The sequence below is a fragment of the Onychostruthus taczanowskii genome, unplaced genomic scaffold (assembly GCF_017590055.1).
Source record: "Onychostruthus taczanowskii isolate IOZ18803 unplaced genomic scaffold, ASM1759005v1 scaffold64, whole genome shotgun sequence".
In the NCBI taxonomy this organism is placed as follows: domain Eukaryota; kingdom Metazoa; phylum Chordata; class Aves; order Passeriformes; family Passeridae; genus Onychostruthus; species Onychostruthus taczanowskii.
The window spans coordinates 3,527,228-3,547,856 of NW_024504122.1; the positions used below are offsets into that span (position 1 = coordinate 3,527,228).

A 20,629-nucleotide genomic window follows, 5' to 3' on the forward strand; every position below is an offset into this window, starting at 1 on the left:
CTTGAGCTCTGTGTGTGATGATTGGCTGGGAAGCAGCTGTGCTGATTGGCTGGGTGTTCTGTGACAGCTGATTGGCCACTCGTCCATATGGGATGACTGGCCGGGCTGTCTGTGAGTGCTGATTGGCTGGGTGGTACCCGAGTGCTGATTGGCTGGGTGGTACCCGAGTGCTGATTGGCTGGGTGGTCCGTGCACGCCCCGGTCCCAAGGGCAGGTTTGGGGGGTCACATCCCCCCACCCCATCCCTGTCTCCATCCCCTTCCCCAGCCCCATCCCAGCCGGGATGGCAGACCTGGCCCTCCCATCCCTCCCTGCCCGGAGCTCCCCAGCATCCCACAGGGCTGTCCCCTGTCCCGCAGGGGACCCTCCCGGCGCCACCCCCCCAGCAGCAGGAACCCCCCTACCCCAGCTCCAGGCAGTGCCTGGCCCCGGGGGACACCAAGTGAGGGCTCCACCCCAGGGTCGCTGCCCCACCCTCGGAGGGGGTGTCTGTGCCACCCGGGGGTCCCCCCTTTCTCCTTCACACTGGGGTGGGTTCCTGCTCTGTACTGGGTGGTCCCAGCTCCCTCCCCAGGGTCCCACTCTCTATTCCTGGGGATCCCACTCCATTCCCAGGTGTTCCCCTCTCTGCCCAGGGGGTCCACGGTCACATCAGGAGCTCCCCACTCCCTTTCTGTGGGGTCCTCGCCCTGTCCTCCGGGGTCCCACCCTCTATTCCTCTTTTCCCCCTCTCTGCTCGGAGCATCCCTTCTCACTTCAGGGCTCCACTTCCCGCGGGGTCTTCACTCTGTCCTGGGGAGTCCCTGCTCCTTTCCCGGGCTCCCATTCTCTATTCCCAGTGGTCCTGCTCCCTGCTCGGGGGATGTGTTATCCCTCAAGGAGCTCCCTCCTCCCTTCCCGGGGGTCCCACTCTCTGTTCCCGGGGGTCCCGCTATCTGCCCGGGGGGCTCTCCGCTCCCTTGCCGGCGGTCCTGTTTGCTACTCCCGGGATCCCGCTGTGCCCCGGGGTCCCCGTTCTCCCGCCGGGGGACAATCCGCTCCTTTCTGGTGTGGCTCCCGCTCCCCACCTGGGCGTGGCAGCGGGGTCCCCCCGCACCCGCGGGGCTGCGGCGGCGGCGCGGGGCGGTGCCGGTGCCCACCCCCGCTGCCGGTGGCGGGGCGGAGCGGCCGCCCCGAGCGCTATAAAGCGGGCGGCCGCGCCGGTGCCGCAGCGAGGGCGGGGGTCGCCATGAGCCTGATGCTGGAGACGCTGCTGGGCCCCCCGGGGGGGCTCCGCAAGGAGCCGGGCCGCGCTGCCCCGCGCTCCGCCGCCTCCAGCGGCTTCTACTCGTGGCCGGCCCCGGTGGTGGGACGGGCGCGGGGCGCGGGGGGCGGCGGCGGCAGCGCGGCCGCGTCCTCCACCGAGAGCCTGGACTCGCTGAACGGCGAACCGCGGGCGCGCAACGAGAAGGAGCTGCTGCAGGTGCTGAACGACCGCTTCGCCGGCTACATCGAGCGGGTGCGGGCGCTGGAGCAGCAGAACCGGGCTCTGGCGGCCGAGGCGGCGGCGCTGCGGCAGCAGCAGGCGGGGCGCTCGGCCATGGGCGAGCTGTACGCGCGGGAGCTGCGGGACATGCGGGGCACCGTGCTGCGCCTGGGCGCCGAGAAGGGCCAGCTGCGGCTGGAGCGGGCGCGCCTGGCCGAGGACGTGGCGGCGCTGCGGGGAAGGCTGGAGGACGAGGCCCGGCAGCGCTCGGAGCTGGAGGCGGCGGCCCGCGGGCTGGCGCAGCGCTCGGCGCAGGAGGAGCGGGCGCGGGCGCCGCTGGAGGAGCGAGCCCGGGCGCTGCGGGAGGAGGCGGAGCAGCTGCGGAGGCAGCACCGAGCCGAGGTGGGAGCGCTGCTGCGCGGGGCGCGCCCCGAGCTGCCCGCGGAGCCGCCCGCCTCCCTGCGCCCCGGCGTCACCGCCGCGCTCCGCGACCTGCGCGCACAGCTGGAGGGCACGGCGGCCCGCAGCACCCTGCAGGCCGAGGAGTGGTTCCGCGGTGAGTGCGAGGGTGTGGCCGCCAAACGCACCGGCAGCATCCCGGTACCTCCCCCGGGACACCCTGGGCTGCCGCGCTCCGGGATGGGCTTGGAGCAAAGGGAGAGAGGGAAGCCCGAGGGATGCGGGGACCTCCACCCTCTGTATCGTGTTAGATGCACACACACCGCCCTCCACCCCGCCCCCGAGAGGTGCAGGGAACCCTCCAACCTCTACTGTGCTCCTGGAGGGTGTTGGGACACGGAGCTCCCCTATATTGTGCTCGGGGAGGGCGTTAGTGTCCCCCACCTTAGGAGTGTGCAGGGACCTCCCGTACATCCTGCACCCTAGGAAGGCTTCAGGGTGACCCATCCCTGCCACCAGAGCTCCAGTGCCTGCGGGGGCGCTGCCCGACTCCCCTCTGCCCCACAGTGAGTTTTGAGGAGGGTTCCAGGATCACTGGCTCGGCACCCCGCAAGTTTTTGGGGTGCTGGATGCCCCTGACGCCACAGGGTGTTGTGCTGGTCCCTCTGAGCCGGGGAGAGGTCAGCGGTGTTTGCAGTGCTTGGGGGGAGGGGGTACCGCATCCCTGACGCAGGAGGGGAGGGCAGAGAGTGGCCTTTTTTTTTAAGTGGGGGGACAATACGGTGCGGAGTGGGGTGGGCACCCCGGGCTGAGCCCCGGGCGCGGGTGGCGGCTCCAGCACCGCGGACAGCAGCGCTTCAGCACAGCGGGCAGCGGCAGCGCCGAGCCGGGGCGCCCGCAAGATCGGTGCCTCCCATTCCCGTCCCCTCATTCTGTGCCCCACCTCGTCCCCTGGGGTGTCCGCAGAGCTCTGCGGCAAAGCCCCCCCGCCTAGGGCCAGGGTTGGCGTGTCTGGGATGCGGCGGGGCGGGGGGGGCAGCGCTGTGGGGCAGGGGGCTGTGGCACAGCTGAAAGGGAGGCGGGGGCTGCAGCGAGAATCTGCACTGGCTGAAGTCCAGGATGGCGGAAACAGCCCCCGGCTCGTCTTGCCCGTCCTCCTTCACTTCCCGGCAGAGATGTAGTGGGGAAGGCAGAGCGCTCACAGGGAGCCTGGGATGGCTCTGCAGCGGACAGGGACGCATGGCATGTACAAGTTTGAGTTTCCCCAAGGAGCGAGGCTGCAGCCTCCTTCCCTCCCGCCCTGCAGCTTCTCTTTTCCATCGCAGTGAGGCTGGACAAGCTCTCGGAGGTGGCCAAGGTGAACACGGACGCCATGCGCTTGGCCCAGGAGGAGATCTCCGAGTACCGCAGGCAGCTCCAGGCCAAGACCACCGAGCTGGAAGCCCTCAAAGGGACCCAGGAGTCACTGGAGAGGCAGAGGCAGGACTCGGAGGAGCGCCACCATGCAGATGTCCTGTCCTACCAGGTGCCGTGGCGCAGTGGGCAGCGGCCCGGGCTGGGGAGGGACCATCCAGCTGCTGGGGAGGGGTAGCGCTGGGATTTTGGCTTCAGGGGTGAGAAGGAGCTGTGGCAAATGCTCTGGGTTGTGTCAGAACTGGCCTTCCCCAGCCCACAGGAATCAGGAACCCAGAGCCTGAGGTGGTGTCCAGGCTGTTGTGTCCCTCAGCACCCCTGGAGCTGCCCCATGGCTGTGCCTGGCACTGAGCTTCCTGTGAGGATGGTCACAAATGCCATGGAAGTGTGTCCAGGGTTTGGGCCGCATCCTGTCCGCCAGATCTGGGGAGTGAGGGCTGCCTTGGTGGCCTTGGAATGAAGTGCTGTCCCCAGGGTGGTGCCCACCAGCTCCAGCTGGAGTTCGGTTGCCATTGGACTCACCCAAGTCCTAGAAGCATTCCCACTGCTTATCCCTGCTGGAGGCAGTGCTGGGAGTGGGCCAGGGGCTCAGCTGGAGTGCAGCTCCTTGCTCAGGGCATGCAGGGCTCCTGCCAGGTTCCCCAAGGCAACTGGACACCCTGGGAGCACCCCTGGCTGTGTCCCCTTCCCTGTGTGTCTGCAGGAGGAGGTGGCTGCAGACTCCTCCATGAGGACACCCTGGTGATGGAGACCAGGGGACAGTTTAGGGTTAGGAGTGCCCTTGTGTCTCCCTGCTCCTGGGGACTGTGCCATATGCCCCCCACCCCTTATTGCTCTGTCTGCCCACAGGAAACCATCCAGCAGCTTGACAATGAGCTGAGGAACACCAAGTGGGAGATGGCAGCTCAGCTCCGCGAGTACCAGGATCTGCTCAACGTCAAAATGGCCCTGGACATCGAAATTGCTGCCTACAGGTACAGGGGGGGCAGGGGAAGGTCTGGGGGGGGGTCTCAGCCACGTCTGCTCAAGGTCCCTTGTTAACACCTGGGCTCTTTCTGGTGAGCAAATCATCCATCCATGGTGGGCAATGTCCAATTGGGTGACCCAGTGGTTTGTGGAGAGAAGGGCAAGGAAACCTGCCCATCCCAGGCCACAGGAGCAGGAGGATCATCCAGGATGGGGCAGGGAGGGACATGGAGCTGCAGGACATTGCTGGCAGCTCCTGGGCACAGGATGAGAGGAGAAGCCATCACTGAGTGTCCTGCCCTGGTCTCTCCCTGACAGAAAGCTCCTGGAAGGGGAGGAGTATCGGCTCGAGACTGGCATTGGGATGCTCTCCTACCCCGAGGTGGTCCCCAAGCCTCCCAGCATCACCACCAGCATCAAGGTGAAGAGCGAGGAGAAGATCAAGGTGGTGGAAAAATCAGAGAAGGAGACAGTGATTGTGGAGGAGCAGACAGAGGAGATCCAGGTGACCGAGGAGGTCACAGAGGAGGAGGAGGCTGAGAAAGAGGCTGAAGAGGAAAAAGTGGAAGAGGGGGAGGAAGAGGGGGAGGAAGAAGAAGAGGAGAAAGCTGAAGAAGAGGGTGAAGAAAAGGCCAAATCTCCTGCAAAGGAGGAGGCCAAGTCCCCAGAGAAACCTGAGTCCCCCGCAAAGGAGGAGGCCAAGAGCCCAGCAGTCAAGTCCCCTGAAAAGCCCCCATCCCCCTCAAAGGAGGGGGCCAAGAGCCCAGCTGTGAAATCCCCAGAAAAACCTGCAACCCCCTCAAAGGAAGAGGCCAAGAGCCCAGCTGTGAAGTCCCCAGAGAAACCCCCGACCCCCTCAAAGGAGGAACCCAAGACTCCAGCTGTCAAATCCCCTGAAAAGCCACCAACACCCTCTAAGGAGGAGACCAAGACCCCAACAGTGAAATCCCCAGAGAAACCCTCACCTCCCTCAAAGGATGAGGCCAAGACCCCAACAGTGAAATCCCCAGAGAAACCGACACCTCCCTCAAAAGAGGAGGCCAAGACCCCAACAGTGAAATCCCCAGAGAAACCCCCAGCCCCTTCTAAAGAGGAGGCCAAGCCCCCGGCTGTGAAATCCCCAGAGCCACCTGCAACTCCCTCGAAGGAGGAAGCCAAGCCCCCAGCTGTGAAGTCCCCAGAGAAGCCCCCAAGCCCCTCTAAGGAGGAGGCCAAGCCCCCAGCTGTGAAGCCCCCAGAGAAGCCCCCAAGCCCCTCTAAGGAGGAGGCCAAGCCCCCGGCTGTGAAGTCCCCAGAGAAAGCCAAATCTCCCGTGAAGGAGGAGGCCAAGTCTCCGCAGAAGGACGCAGCCCCAGCCAAGGAGCCAAGCCCTGCTCCGAAGGCCCCGGTCAAAGAGGAGCAGCCCAAAGAGGTTAAGGCTCCCTCCAAGCCTGAGGAGGGTAAGAAGGAGGAAGCTCCCAAGAAGGATGTCCCAGCCAAGGCAGAGGAGAAACCCAAGGAGAAGGCGGCTGCTGTGCCAGAGTCTCCAGCTCCACAGGCCAAAGAGACCAAGCCAAGCCCCAAACCTGCCGAGGAGGCTCCAGCAAAACCTCAGCAGGAGGTCAGCAAAGCAGCCACCAAGGAGGCTGAAAAGCCAAAGGCTGAGGAGCCCAAGAAGAAAGTAGAAGAACCCAAGAAGGAAAAGGCAGAGGAGCCCAAGAAAGAGAAGGCGGAGGAACCCAAGAAGGCAGAGGAAGCCAAGAAAGTGGAGGAACCCAAGAAAGAGAAGGCAGAGGAGCCCAAGAAGGCAGAGGAACCCAAGAAAGTGGAGGAACCCAAAGCTAAAGCAAAACCCAAAGATGAGCCCAAAGCCAGTAAGGAACCCCCCAAAGGCGAGGCTCCCTCCAGCAAGGAGGGCACAGCCCCAGAGCCGGGGAAGAAGTGATGGAAGAGTCCCGGGAGCCGAAGGCACCTCCGGGCACGGGAGCTGCTCTGCTCCCTCCGATGGCTGGGCCCAGGGTGGGACCCCAGGGACCCCCAGGCCAGGCTTTCCCTTAGCAATAGGCCCGTGAGAGCCCCGTGGGTGGGCGATTGCTTCCCTCGCAGAACGTGATATTCGCCGAGCGCCACATTTAAACACTTGAATTATAACCCAGGAGAAGAGGGGGGACCCCCCGGGGAACCCCACCACCCTTCTCCTCTAAGTGCATTTATTTAATGTATGTGCAATGGATGGATGAGTGCAATGCAGAGCTGTAGCTGCTTGGGGGGGCTGGCAGGGTCCTGCCCTGCCCTGGGGGGTGACAGTCCCTCTGGGCAGAGGTGGCAGGCTGGGAGCTGCTGGAATGCTCACAGACACACACGGTGCACCAGGAACCTCAGCCCACTGATCTTTGCTTTCTGTGCAATAACCAAATAAAAGTGCTTACAGAGATACCCTGGCTATGCTGGCTTGTCCTGGCGAGAAGACACGGAAGGAAGGTGGGAATGTGGGGCTGGGATCTATCACCCAGGGCTGGGGTGGGTGACACGGGGCTTTCCAGAGGGGAAACACACCCCACAGCAGGCACAAGGACCCTGTGTCTCGAGGATGAAACAGGGCCAGCCCTGCCATGCTTTCCAAAGGATCTCAGGGTGTTTTTTCCCTTCCTTCTTTTTTTAAAGCATGGCTCCCAAGGGACTGGGAGAGCCTGGTTTAACCCAAGGGCTGCGGCACAGCCCGGCACTGCAGCACTGCACAGAGGGCAGGGGCTGGGGGGAGCAGGAGAGGGGCTCTCAGCCCTGCTGGGGGAGAAATCACTCCCAGAGGCGACACGGAGAGGCTGGGATGAAGGAGGGACAGTGACCTTGGGAGGGGGCATGGAGCCCCAGCTCTGCCAGTCTGGGACCACCACACAGAGCGGTGCAGGGGAGGCGGCATATCCCAACTCCCTGATGCTAAGTAGGACAAGCCAGGATGTCCCACCAGCCCTTCTCCTGCCTGTCCCAGGACCCTGCTCTGCTCCCCTCCAAGCCCAGGGAGCAGAGAAGCCCCCCAGGATGCAGGGATTGTGCCGAGTGGGATGGCAGCCAGCCGGCAAGGACAGGCTGGGGCTGCAGTGCGGGCTCTGGAAAAGCGCTATTTTTAGCCACCTCAGTTTTTAGCCATCTCAGCTCCCCAGTCCCTGTGGTGGGGAGGGAAGTCAGGAGGCAGGGAGCATCCCTGGAAAGGCTGTCAGAGCCCAGGGCTGGGACACGAGACTTGCAGCCCTCATAGGCCCCTCATCTCAGCCCCTCTGCATAGACAAGGCACCCACACATTTTTTCTTTAGCTCAGTTTAATCCCTTTGACTACAAAACCTTCAAACCAACCCCAAAATATTGTAAAAGGAGCAGAAACGTCAGGATGGAAACGCTCCTGCCACAGAGTGAACAAGTCCCACCCCAGAATGAGGCCCAGAGCTGCTCAGCGATGGCTGAAGAACCCCTGGGGGTAGTTGAACTTGAAGGGTTTCAGGCGCAGGGGACCCCTGGAAGAGGAGAAGAGGGAGAGGCTGTGACCACAGGGATCAGGAACATCCCATGGCACCCACAGAAAAGGCCCAGTTCTGGGGCTACTGCCCAGCTGTGGGGGCTGATCCCTGTGTGACAGGCTTCCAGGAACAGCAACGCCACCGGAGTCCCTGGCAGCACCCTCAGCCCCCAGGCAGCTCCCACCTGACCAGGCGCAGGCACATCTTCTCCTGGGGGAATTCCTTGGGCCCCTCCACGCTGGGATCGTGGGGCTCTGTCTCCAGGTACACGTCCAGCACCATGCACAGGCGCTGCAGCTGGTTGGTGAGCAGCTGGTAGCCAGGTTTGGGCCCCCACAGCTCCTTGTAGTAGACATTGACCTCGCTCTCCATGGCCTGGAAAACAGGGATGAAGTTGGCACAGGCTTGGATCTTTACCCTGCACTCCCAGGAGTGTCCAGCCACCAGCTCACCCCAACATTCTCTTGTTAGAGACACAGAACTGCTGGGGACACCCCCAAAAATGCAGCCCCCACCCCACAGTACCCGAATGTTGTCGTCGTTGCTGCTGTTCCGCTCTCCCTTCCAGTTCAGGCACAGGCTGAAGACAGGAGGCAGTGTGGAATAACCAGGGTTCAGCACCACAGCTGCCTGGAGCTTGGCTGAGTAGGGAAAAGGTGTCACTCACAGGGCCTCCAGCCAGGTGGATTACCCATGAAGCTGCCCTGGGATGAGGATTGGAATTCCCAAAGGAAGAAAAGGTGCCTACCTGTTCCCCTCTCTATCAGGGCCATGTAGTAGAGGTGAGTGTCTTCAGCCAAGCCAGCCTCTATCACATCCTTAGTGTAGGGCAGCTCCTGAGAGGAGGAGGAGGAATGATGGCTCCAGTGCCATGTGGGAGCTGGAAGGGTGCTGGAAGGGAGGGACTCAGCCCTGTGCTCAGCACTTACAGCGTAATCCTCATAGGGAATGGCAGTCCACTTCACCAGGCGTGAGACGATTTTGGTTGGGAAGAGCTGCTGGCACTCGCTGGACACCGGCACAACACCGTGCTCTGAAAGCAAGGACAGGCCCTGAGCAGGGCAGGGCTGGGGACACTGCTCTGCCACTGTCCTGCACTGGCACTCCCAAAGTGGTACCTGGGAATCATGTTATCCTTCAGCAGCTCCATCAGGCACCCAGCAGAGAGATCCCTGGCTTGTGATCCCATGGGATCCCCGGGCTGCGTGACTGGCACACAACATGCATGGTGTGCAGTTCACTTCCCACCATGTCCCAAATCACGTCCCAGCACTGGGATGGCCATTCCCAAAGAGGTGCTGGGCACTGGAAAGGGCAGAGCCTTCCTCTGCCACCCAAAATAGGGCAGTTCCTTCATTCCTACAACTCCCAAGGGCTGAGGGAAGAACTGAGAATGCTGAGGGTGGCACTGCCACCCATCAAATGTGACATCAGCCAGCTGATGTCTCCTCTCCCATGATTGCTGCTGTTCCACTCTCCCTCCCAGTTCAGGCACTGGCTGAAGACGGACAGCAGCTTGGAATAACTGTGATTCAGGACCATGGCTACCTGGAGCTTGGCTGAGCAGGGAAAAGATTCTTCTCTGCATAAGGACACTGCCACTGCACTCCTGCCCCCAGGGAAGGGCAGGGAGGCCAGCACTCACCGAGGGATGCAAACTGCTTGTGCAGGGCCAGGCGGGACTGCAGGCGGCTCCGGAGCAGCTTCACTGTCAGCTCCATGTGGCTGGCACTCAGGGAATTGTCAGCAGCCACCGTGTGCTGTGGGCAGGAGGGATGTCAGGCCAGGTGCCACATCCCCACAGGGACAGGCACCCATCATTCAGTCACTAAAAGGGCTTGGACTATGACATGTGTGACATGAAATATGTCAGCGTGGCCCCACACAGATCCAACCCAGCAAAGCCTGTCCCAGCCATGGTTTGGGGGCAGCTGGTGCCAGCAGGGGGCAGGACGTGACCCCAAAGCTCAGCCCAACGTTGTGGGGGAGAGGGAAGGGGTTTGTGCCATGCCTGAGGCTGATCCTTGGGGAAATGCAGGCCGCCCAGCTTCTGCACCCACACGTAGGGGTGTCCCAGCTCTGTCACGTAGTCACTCAGGGTCAGGATGCTGTGGGGACAAGGAAGAAGGGTCACATCAAGCAGGGAGGATTTGCTGTGCTGGAGCAAGGAACTAATGGCAATGGCCTGGGTGACACTCACCCCACTTTATCGAACTGGAACTGGTTGGCTGGGTTGGGCGTTTTCCTCCCGTGGTCCCCTGGATAGAGGCAGTTGAGGAGGGAGTCTGGGGAGAGCAGGTCCCTGGCAGAAAGAGGGGAGAGGTCAATCAGCAGCAGTCTGGGCTCTTCATCCCTCCATGAACAGGCTTCAAGTGCAGAGCAGGGGATTATGAGCTTCACGAGTTCAAGAGCAGAATGACTTTCCCCTAATTCCACTCCAAAGAGAGAACTGTCTCCTCCCTGCCTGGAGCAGCATGGAAATCACAGGCACCAGCTCCTGCTCTTCCAGGAAGCTGCTCCCTCTAGTGCCATGAAGTTCCTCATGTCTGACTGTACTCACAGGAATGACCAGGCACAATGGGCTCTAGGATTTGGGGTATGGCTCAAGGCACAGCCTCCCTGGTTTGGGGTACAACAGCCAAGGGCAGCAGGAGAGTGGGAACGCCCTGCACAGGATCTCCAGCTGCTGTCACAGAGGGTTTGGGGTGTCTGCATCAAGAAGAGAACCCCAACAGGACGAGGAGGCTGCATATGGGACAGGCTAGGAGGCAGCACTTGCTCCCAGGCAAGCCCAGATCAGCTTCTCCCACCTCCTCTTCCTCAGGCACCTCCTGTGCCAGGGACAGCCACCAGAGAGCTGGCAGCCGCTGGGAGCTCCCTGGGCAGGCTCCCAAAGCTGCCACTTCAGCTTTTCCTCACACCAATCAGGCTCCTGCAGGCTCTGGGGAGCACAGGCAGAGGCAGCTGCATCTCTGGAGCTCAGGACAAGGTGACCTCAGGAACAGTCAGGTGAGGGAGCTGCCAGGCTCTGCCTGTGGGAGGGAGGCTGAATGTGTCAGCAGGAGACACTTTCCCCCAGTTCCTGACAGCTCTGGCACTGCTGAGAGGTTCCCAAACTCCCTGAGTCTGGCTTGTCATGGCAGAGGAGAGGGGGAGGAAGGTGCTTGGGCTGTGCAGGGCTCCCAGACCCACAGGGGCAGAGGGGTCCCTGCCTGATGAGCTCTGGGCTGTGAAGGGTTCCCCACAGGGCAGAGGGGTCACTGCCCAATGATCTCCAGGCTCTGCAGGGCTCCTGGATCCCAAGGAGTCACTGCCCAATGATCTCCAGGCTTGCTGCCCACAGGGCTCTCCTTACCCAGCACTGATGGCCGTGGTCATCTCCATGGCAGTGGTCACCTTGGCTTTCACTGTCATGACATTGAGGTTCATCAGGTAGTGGAAGGTCAGGTGAAGCACGTTCTCATCTGTCCACACAGAAGGGGTGATATTGGTGCCTGCTCCAGCTCAGAGAAACCCCTCCACACTTCCAGCTCCCCCCAGGGCCCCCAAGGTGCTGCTGGGGTCAGTCCCTGAGCTGCTGTCACAGCCCTGAGCCCCTCACCTTTGCACTTCAGGTCCAGGGTGACAGACAAGGGGTGTCTCTTCAGCATCTCCTTGCGTTTGTCATCCAGCTGCACGCCCAGGGTGGGCCTGCGCCGCTTCTGGGGGGCAAAACAGCTGTCAGAGCCTTCTCCTGCTCTTCACCAACCCATGGACCTTCCTAGCCCACAGCTTTTTCCCTCCAGTCCAGTTCCACAATCCCCCAGTACCACAGCCACAGCTGCCTTGGGGAGGGAGAGGAGCAGGAAACCCTCACTCAGCTCCAGTTCCTGTCATTCCTTCAGCTCCAGGGAATGTCTCCACTCCTGGGAGATAAAGTCAAGGACCTGCTGGCCCAAAAGCTTTCCCACTGCAAGAGGCAGAACCTAGAATCACTGAATCCTTTAGGATGGAAAAGCCCCCTGAAAGTATCAAGTCCAACCACCCCTGCAGAACTGCCAAGGCCACCACTAACCCATGTCCCCACATGCCACAACCACATGGCTCTTCAATCCCTCCAGGCATGGGGACTCCCCCACTGCCCTGGACAGCTGTGCCAGGGCTGGACAGCCCTTTCTGTGAAGGAACTTTACCAGAGGAGGATATTGGGAAACTCTAGTTCCCTCTCCTCCCATCCCTGTTCCCTGGGAGCACAGCCCACCCCCCCCGGCTGTCCCCTCCTGTCAGGAGCTGTGCAGAGCCACAAGGTCCCCCCTGAGCCTCCTTTTCTCCAGGCTGAGCCCCTTTCTCAGCTCCATTCCCTTCTCTGGACACATGAGACCCTTCCCTTTACCCGTCCCCACAGAATAGCCCCATACACCTGGCTCTGCTGCTGGTGGTGGGAGTGGAGGCCTAGAGCCCCTTCAGGCTTTGCTACTGGGAGCAACCAGCACCTCCAGCCTCTCCTCAGCATCCAGCAGGAATTATCTGTAGGAGAAACACTTCCTCCAAGGAGTGCTGAACAAGCCCTGGTGCAGAGAATGCTTTTGGCACAGGATGGACACAGATCCCTCCCTGTTGGACACAGCTCCCTGCCCTCAGGCTATTTATACAAAGTGGAGCAGCTCCAGCCGGAGAGCTGCAGGGATGGGACACGAGAGGAGCAGCTCTGTACCCTGCCTGCTCCTGCATTTGGGACACCAGCTGGAAATGGCAGCTCCCTCCTCCCATGAAAGGTCAGGATTTGACATCACTGCACTTCCACACACACTGACAGCTTGCAGGGGCAGCTCCCAGCCCCAGCCAGGCCCAGCCAGCCCCAGCTCTCCCCAGAGGGGGACAGTGCTGTCCCTTACCGTGGTTTGCTCCTCTTCTGCGTCGGAATCGCTCTCATCATCTGTGCAGAGAGAGGGGTGTCAGCAGGGACCACCCAGAGCTCAGCTCTCCCACCACAAGCAGGACCACCAGAGCTTTTTCCAAGCCCTGACACTCCTCTCCCAACAGAAGCAGGGTCCCAGGAGCTGCAGACACAGAAGAACAAGTCCCCAGGGCAACACCACAACTCACCCTGCGAGTCCTCAGGTGGCTTATAAAGCGCCTTGGCTTCCTCCACACTCCCTTCAATGGCCACCACCAGCTTCTTATCTACAGAGGAGACAGGAAAAATGAGTTAGCAATCCCATTCCTGCTGCAAAGGCAGTGATCAGAGCAGCCCTGCCCCTAAAGCTCCTGGTTCCTGGTGAAGGAAGTTCCAGCAAAAGGCCAGTGGGAGGAGAGGTTGTCTGGCAGGTTCTAGGAGGCCACACTGGGCTGGATCTCCTGGGCAGCGTGGGGTCAGAAGATGGAAAACACTGGGTTTTGAGGGACTCTTCCTGGAAACCATAAGGGCCATATATTTATTAAGAGCCAAGAGAGGTCGGGATCTGGCTGGGACAAGCAGGGACCAAGCATCACCATGTCCTTCCATGCTCCTCTGGCACTGAGAGGAACAGGTCACACCACAGCCCTCACCACACAGGAGGTGTGCACAGGCCAGTGGGATTCCTGACCTCTTCCAGGAAATCCCTCCCAGCTCAGGGAGGCTCCAGAAATCCCCTCAAAATACAAAGGGATGAAGGTTTCCAGGTGAGCTGTGGGAATGGCCTCTACAAGGCCGGGGGTGACAGCTCTGGGGAAGCTGTGACAGCAGAGCCAGCTCTCAGGCTGCAAGGACATCCCTGCTGACCTTGGGAAAGGGGGAAGGGGTGGGAAGGGAGCTTCCCAAGCACTTCTTCCAGCGAGGCAGCTGAGCAAACAAGGTTTCAAATGCTGCTGCCTCACCGTGCCGTGGGGCCACCCCGCTGCTCTGCGCTCAGCAGAATCTGACAGCAGAGCACACAGCAGGGAAAGACCCCCAAAAAGTGGTGATTCCTGCAGGCAGGAGTGAAATCTGGCCCGTGGGGGCATTGTGCCCTCGGTGCTCACCACAGGCCTGTCCGTAGGCACTGGCTTGGACGAAGAGGACGTAGAGAGGTGGCGGGAGGTGCCGGGCGGTCTCGTACTGCTTGTGAGCCTGGTCGAAGGGCATGAACAGGTACTCCTGCACAGGCAGGGAGGCCTGGGAATGACAGGGAGAGCCTTCATCACTGGGAAAGGAACAGCTCATCCTCCTCACCCTGAGAGAGCGGGAGATGAAGCTGGCACAGCAGCAGTGGTGCAGGGTTAAACACGGAGAGCCTCAGGAAAGGGCTGGCAGCTGCCTCTGCTGGGAAAGTTTTGGATCTGGAAATAACCCAGTTCCTCCTCCTGTTCTTCCCTCCCAAGGCAGTCACAGGGGGCTGGAACTGCGTGGGGCTCTCCAGGGAAAGGCCCATTTAGCAGCTCCTGCAGCTGCAGTTCTGCAGGAATTGCTGCACAAATAAAAAAGGAGACTCTGGAGGAGTCTTGGATCTGCCCCTCGCCCACCCTGAGTGGGAATGAAACATCTCCAAACCCAAAGCAGCCCAGGAGCTGCCCCTCGGAGTGTGACATCCTGCAGGGCTCAGGTACCTGCATGATGCTGTTGAGTCGAGGCTGAAGGCTGCTCAGATATTCCTTCTTCACCTCAATCTCCTTCAGGATCTTTTCCTTGCTGGTCAGGCACTCCTTGTATTTCTCTGCCAGCCTAGGGGTGGGAATTTTGTCACTGCCACACACCACAGCTCTAAACCTGCTGGGTGATGAGCCCCAGCATTCCTGCCCTGACATAAGGAACCAGGAGAGCTCAGACATGGGGCAAACACAGAGCTCCTAACACCAAGGGCAAGTGGAGGCAGGAAGGAACTGATTTGAGATAGAAAACAGACAAGGAAAAGGGGCAGCTCAGCCTCATGCTATGCTCCACAAAGGGGCAGCAACTGGATCTTCCCTCAGGAGATCTGCTCCCACACCAGGCTCTGCTGCCAGCAGCCATGACTCCTCTGAGCTCCCTAAGAGGCTTTGTCCCTTCACATCCTCAGAGCCACTTCTTGTCACATAGTCAAGGTTCAACAGAGAAAATGCAGGAAAATGCAAGCCCTGGATGCTCTGAGCCCTGGATACACTCATGTGCAGGGAGAACACACCAAATCCCCTCATTGCTGCTGACCCTAAGCCCTTTCCCAGCAGGAGCAGGGAACTGGGTATGGAAGTGACCTGCCCAGGACAAAGGTTCTCCAAGGGGAAACAGACCTGACCTTGAAGAACTTGGATTCGGTGTCCAAGAAAAACTGTATTTGTGGGGGTCAATGCCCATCCCAAGAGACTCCTACACAAGCTCCAGTGTTCACACACCTTCCCAAAACAGACCTACTGAAATCCCTGCACTCCACTCCAGAGGCACCTCACAGAAAGTGGAGAAGAATCCAAAGCCAATCCAATGGGGTTGCACAGCTAAAAACACCAACATAAATTATGGATGGATGTCAACAACCCCAACAACATCAGAAAATGCCCAAAGCACCACTGGCATTTGCTTGTGAGCAGCTGAACAGGCCATATCCCACCTGAGCAGTGGTGGGAGATGGACAGGGGCATTCCTTAGACACCAGAGTGAAGACTGGGAATTCCAAGGCCTCTCAGCAATTTAATGAGCAGCTCAGGGTCTCCATGAGGTTTGCAATGATCATTTTTATGCACAACCTCAGAGATCTGCAGGCTGAACACTCCTCTGCCTGTGCCACAGGCAGAGCCAGCTGGAGGATCCTGGCTGTGCCTTCTACCAAGCAAAAGCAGCCAGGTTTTAGGGGAAAGATCTGGGAAAAGGGAAACATGAAGGGTTGGAGGCACTCAGCACCTCTTGTTGTCTGCTCTGCTCAGCTGCCCTCAGGCTGCACCCTGCAGCATATTCCAACTGATCTTTCCAGAAGGTGTTCCTGGACACTGCCTGACTGTTATCCAAACACAGGAATGCTGTGTCATGTTTGCTTTTCCCAGGGGGCAAGAGTCAGGGAGCAGCTGAGCCCCGGGACAGCGGTGACGCCAGCAGCAGGACACGGGGCTGTCCCAGCCCGGCGTGGTTGGCAGCTCCACACCATGGCATGGAATGGCAGCAGCTCCAGCCAGGATAGGCTCCCTTTGCTCCTTGGATCACCAGGCAGTGTCAGAGAACTCCCTGACCTATGGAACAAGGATCCCAGCAAGCCCAGCTCTGCACAGAGGGAATCTCCCAGTCACACAATAAATGCCTGTTCCACACTGACCCAAGAGGGTGTGAAAAACTTCATCCCTACATCTGCTCTCCCAGCAGCTCTGGGTGTCTGCCCAGATCCCTGGAGCTGGGACATGGAGTGGGGACACCCTGAACTCCAGGTGCCTGCCCAGATCCCTGGAGCAGGGGCACGGAATGGGAACACCACTGACCCACCTCTTGCGCTGCTCCAGCTCCCAGTCCAGACGGGCCAGGGTCTGCTGGTGGGGCTCGGTCAGGGTGATGGCAGGGCGGCTGATTTCAGGGGGGGCCTCTTTGTAGAACTCCTCCAGGCTCACCAGCTCGATCTCCTCATGTTTGGATCTGCCAGGACACATGGATCAGACCAGGGAAAAGAGGGAAGTGCTCAATGTGTCCCCACAGGAGAGTGTCCCACTGGTGCTTCCTGCCCTGCTACTGAGCCACCACCATCAGTGAGCTGAACTTGTTTTGACCTCTACTGTCTGTGTCTAAAGGGGCTCCAGGAGAGCTGGAGAGGGACTGGGGACAAGGGATGGAGGGACAAGACACAGGGAATGGCTTCCTACTGCAAGAGGGCAGGGATGGATATTGGGAATTAGGAATTGTTCCCTGAGAGGGTGGGCAGGCCCTGGCACAGCGTGCCCAGAGCAGCTGTGGCTGCCCCTGGATCCTTGGATGTGTCCAAGGCCAAGTTGGACACTGGGGCTTGGAGCACCCTGGGACAGTGGGAGGTGTCTCTGCCCATGGCAGGGGTGGCACTGGATGGGCTTTAATGTCCCTTCCAACCCAAACTATTCCATTATTACAAACACCTGGAGCACCCACTCTGCTACCACAGTGAACGTGGGAAGAGCTCCCAAACTCAGGAATCACCCACCCATCCCAGACACACCAATGCTCCCTCTGCTCCCTGGCCACGCTTACTTGAATTCCAGGCACTTGGTGATCTCTTTCTGCAGGTGCATCACCTCGTAGAGCAGGTTCTGGAGCTGCAGGTGATAGGCATCGACCTTCTGCTTTGCCTGAAACACAGACACAGCCAGAGCAGGGATAGAGCAGGAAAAACAGTCACCAAGAAAGAGTCACCAAGACCATGTCACTACAGCAGCTTGGGACTGCAGGTTTTAGGGCATGCAACAATTTTTAGGGGTAAAAATGACATTTTTAAGGGCTGGAGGAGCAAAGGATTGTGACAGGAGACTGATCCTGGTCCTTCCTGCACATTTGAAAGCCAAGGCACAGGACAGGGTTCATTTGCTGGGGCGCACAGAGTCCCCTCTCTGAGAGCTCTGGTTATGCAGCTTCCAGGCCGGGCATCCACTCACTGATACACCTGCACAACACCAGACCCTTGAAACAGAGTTTGTGACCTCCTACTACACTTGGGGCAAAAGCAATACTGCTCCTTCATTATTGATCTAATTACAGCTGCCCTGCAGCCAGGAGTTTATCAGGATCTGAGCCTGTCTTAGGTTGAAAGGTGTAGCTGGGGGTGTGTATTCTATCCCCATCTGCCAGAGCTGGGGCAGTTCTCTGCTGTTCATGGGGCAGTTTTATCTCTCCCACAGCCAATCCTCCCTCCAGGAGATCTCTGCTGTCCATGGCCACTGAGTGTCCCTGCATGGCTGATCAAATTCCAGCATCCCACTGGGAGATGCTCCGCCCAGGGGAGGAGCCAAGCATTCCTACCTGGATACAATCTGAGCCTGGAACAGCACAGCAGCCTCTGCCCACTGCATTCCCAGAGGAGCAGCTTTCTCCTGCCCTGCATTCCCAGAGGAAGAGCAGGCCCATCTCCAGCAGCCCTGGAGCTCCAGAGGAAAACTGCAGCCTTGTGCAGGATCCCTGCTCCAGCAGAACCACAGCTGGCACTGCAGGAGGGCTGAGCCCCCATGGGATGGGACTGTGCCACCACCCTGACACACAGGGATCAGCTCCTCCTCTGACTCTGTAACTGTTGGTTATTTTTGTTTGTACAATTTCATTTGTATTTTAAATTTTCCTGTTAAAGAACTGTTATTCCTACTCCCCTACCTTTGCCTGAGAGCCTCTTAAATTCAAAATTATAACAATTTGGAGGGAGGGGTTTGCATTTTCCGCTTCAAGGGAGGCTCCTGCCTTCCTCAGCAGACACCTGGCTTTTCAAACCAAGACAGAACCTCCCAACAAACCCTCAACTCAAACCACACGACCTGGCAGAGGTGTAACTGCTCACACCATGCACACAGACCAGGCAGGACCTGCCCCATCTCTGAGCCCCCTAAATCCCAAGCCGCATTCCTCCCTCCCAGCCCCTCCTGGGTACCTCGTGGGTCTGGTCCCTGCCCTTCTTCAGCCGGATGTGGGCCAGGCGGTTCAGCTTCTTCAGGGTCATGAAGTGCACGCAGCTCTGCACGCGCCGCTCGTCGATCTCTGAGGCCTGAGGGGAGCAGAGAGGGGGTGGAAGCAGGAGGGATGGCTGGCACCATCTCTGCAGGGAATTCCTGCCACAAAAGGGGCTCCACGCTTTGCTATGGAGCCACATTTATGTCCCTGGGGCTTCTGAGGGAGCCTCCTGCTGCCAGACCACAGGGCTCTGCTGGGAATAACTGGGAGAGGGTCCAGGCTCCTCAAAGAATCACTCCAGCCATCTTCCTCAGCAGCAGGAACAGAGGTGGCTCAGCCTGGAGCACCTGAAGTGCCCCAGGAGCCTGGGACAAGGGAGGCTACTCTATTTCCAGAGCTAAATACCTGCCCCAACAGCCTGGGAAAGGGAGAATATTAAATTTCCAGAGTTAAACCCTTGCCCCAGCATCCTGGCAAAGGGAGGTTGGGTTGCTCCATTTCCCTGACTCTGCCCAGGAAACATCACAGCTCCTGCTGCCTTTCCCCTGGGATTAAGGGGGAAACACCAAACAACATGTTACACCACAGGTGGAGGCTCTCCTCACATTTTCCTTGATGCCCCGGCTCTTCAGCTCCTGGATCTCTGCCATGAGCCTCTGGAGCTCCTGGCAGGTCTCCCTGTAGAGCTCGTAGTCCTTGATGGGGTCCCGCAGATCCACCTCGCTCTCCTCGCTGTAGTACCTGACATCCTGCCAAGGCAAGAACACCTCCTGTGGCTCATCCCTCCCTCTGGAAAGGGCCCTGGGGGACAAGCTGCCATTTCTGCCTCTGCCCATGAATCCCATGGCTTTACACAGGGAGAGGACTGTTCCAACAATCCCAAACCCGCCAGTCACTAAAACACCTGGCGAGTTCAGGCTGTCTTTAATTGTTATAGATTTGAACTGGCACCGTTGGGCTGTCCTGTGCAAGGCCTGGAGCTGGACTGGAGGATCCTTGTGGATCCCTTCCAACTCAGGATATTCCATGATCTACATGACCACAGAGGACAATCCAGAAAGGCGATTCCTCCTCCTTCTCCACCCCACTCCCCACTCTGGCTGATCCTACACTATCCTGCTGCTCACGGGAGGGTTTGAAGGCACCATGCAAATCCCTGAGGGATCTTCCAGCTTTGGGCTCACTCTCCAGAGGAGTGTTTGTGTCTCCTGAAAGAGATGGAAGCAGGTTTAGGAATTCACAGTGGGAGTATAAGAGGCATTGGAAGCTGGGGGAACCGGATCTCACAATTCATGGAATTGCAGAATGGTTTGGGTGGGAAGGGAGGACTTTAAAGCCCATCCAGTCCCATAGTAGGGACACCTTCCACTATCCCAGTTCTCTCCAAGCCCCGTCCAACCTGGCCTGGGACACTGCCAGGATGGGGCAGCCACAGCTGCTCAGGGCATTGTTTTCCAGCAGGGAAAGCCGGGCCAGCACAGAGGGGTGTGGGCAGGGCCCTGGGCACGTCTGTACCTGGTCCGTGTCGCCCTTGCCCCGCTTGCCCTCGGCTGGGACCCCGTCCGTGCGGATCACCTTGGGCTTCCTCTTCTTGCTGGACTCGGAGGACATGGTGCTGCCGGCAGGGCTGGGAGGGAGCACGGGGCGAGTCCGTGGGGGCCAAACCCGCCTGGACCGGGGCCCTCCCCGGCTCCCCCCGCCAGCCCCGCCTGGGCTCTGCAGTGTCCCCTGTGCCTCCCTCCATCCTGCACCTCCCAGCCCTTTCCAGCCCCCCGGACCAGCACGGCGGGCCCGGGGTCTGCTCCACCACAGCCCCCCCGGTCCCCCAGTGCCCCTGAGCTCCCTTGAGACCCCGGGCCCGAGCGCTCAACCCCGCCCTGAGCCCCCGGACTGCAGCACACCGGACTGCGGCTTCTGCCTCAGCGGAGCCCCCAGACCCCTCACAGAGCCGGACCCTTCGCTCCTCCAGAGCCCCGCACACCCATCCCGGGGCGTCCTCTCCTGCGAGCCCCCCCCAGAGCCCCGCACACCGAGCCCAGAGCCCTTCACTCCTTCAGAGCCGCCCCAGACCCTCACGCCGGGGACTCTCGGCCCTCACGAGCCCCGCACACCGGGCCCGAGGCTTCAGAGCTCCCTCAGCACGGGGCCTTCGCCCCTCTAGACCAGGAGCCTCCACTTCCACTGAGCCCCTAGCACACCGGGCCACGGACCTCCCGCCCTGCGGAGCCCAAGGGGCCGGGGCCGTTCCCCCCATCGCCTCCGGGGGTCCCGGCTCACCCCGGCACTCACCGCGGCCTCGGCTCCGCGCCTCCGGAAGTGACGTCACGGAGCGGCCGAGCGCGGCGCGGAGCGGCGGCGAGAGACTGCCGCTGCTACAGGCGCCTC

The 20,629-nt window shown here is 60.1% G+C and overlaps 2 protein-coding genes across 5 annotated transcripts; one reads left to right on the forward strand and one right to left on the reverse strand.

Moving 5' to 3' along the window:
* The first annotated feature begins 1,223 nt into the window (after positions 1 to 1,223).
* NEFH (neurofilament heavy chain) lies at positions 1,224 to 6,656 on the forward strand. Its single transcript, XM_041420437.1, has 4 exons — positions 1,224 to 2,021; positions 3,190 to 3,389; positions 4,127 to 4,251; positions 4,562 to 6,656. Exons 1-4 carry the CDS (start codon positions 1,229 to 1,231, stop codon positions 6,165 to 6,167), a joined length of 2,724 nt encoding a protein of 907 aa, XP_041276371.1. The 5' UTR covers positions 1,224 to 1,228; the 3' UTR covers positions 6,168 to 6,656.
* Positions 6,657 to 7,525: 869 nt separating this feature from the next.
* THOC5 (THO complex 5) lies at positions 7,526 to 20,586 on the reverse strand. 4 transcript variants are annotated; one of them, XM_041420498.1, is made up of 21 exons: positions 20,534 to 20,586; positions 19,760 to 19,871; positions 19,372 to 19,452; positions 18,850 to 18,993; positions 18,225 to 18,338; positions 16,844 to 16,941; positions 16,115 to 16,261; positions 14,281 to 14,395; positions 13,717 to 13,849; positions 12,820 to 12,897; positions 12,609 to 12,649; positions 11,336 to 11,435; positions 11,090 to 11,198; positions 9,935 to 10,036; positions 9,746 to 9,842; positions 9,380 to 9,494; positions 8,664 to 8,767; positions 8,483 to 8,570; positions 8,260 to 8,375; positions 7,919 to 8,109; positions 7,526 to 7,731 (listed from the first exon to the last, which is right to left on the reverse strand). In XM_041420498.1, the coding sequence occupies exons 2-21, from the start codon at positions 19,853 to 19,855 to the stop codon at positions 7,668 to 7,670; spliced, it is 2,133 nt and encodes a 710-aa protein (XP_041276432.1). In that variant the 5' UTR covers positions 19,856 to 19,871; positions 20,534 to 20,586; the 3' UTR covers positions 7,526 to 7,667. The 4 variants fall into 4 exon arrangements, with proteins under 4 accessions (XP_041276432.1, XP_041276433.1, XP_041276435.1 ...); XM_041420499.1 differs by lacking the exon at positions 19,372 to 19,452; XM_041420501.1 differs by lacking the exon at positions 19,372 to 19,452 and having other exon boundaries at positions 19,820 to 19,871; positions 20,534 to 20,552.
* Between the last annotated feature and the right edge of the window lie 43 nt (positions 20,587 to 20,629).

Coding starts and splice junctions, on each gene's coding strand:
- THOC5 (XM_041420497.1), bottom strand. CDS start 19,272: ATGGAATATCCTGAGTTGGAAGGGATCCACAAGGATCCTCCAGTCCAG. Junction 16,262..16,843: donor ACCAAGTGCCTGGAATTCAA/GTAAGCGTGGCC, acceptor GTGTCCTGGCAG/ATCCAAACATGAGGAGATCG. Junction 13,850..14,280: donor GACTCAACAGCATCATGCAG/GTACCTGAGCCC, acceptor TGTCATTCCCAG/GCCTCCCTGCCTGTGCAGGA.
- NEFH (XM_041420437.1), top strand. CDS start 1,229: ATGAGCCTGATGCTGGAGACGCTGCTGGGCCCCCCGGGGGGGCTCCGC. Junction 2,022..3,189: donor GGCCGAGGAGTGGTTCCGCG/GTGAGTGCGAGG, acceptor TTTCCATCGCAG/TGAGGCTGGACAAGCTCTCG. Junction 4,252..4,561: donor ATCGAAATTGCTGCCTACAG/GTACAGGGGGGG, acceptor TCTCCCTGACAG/AAAGCTCCTGGAAGGGGAGG.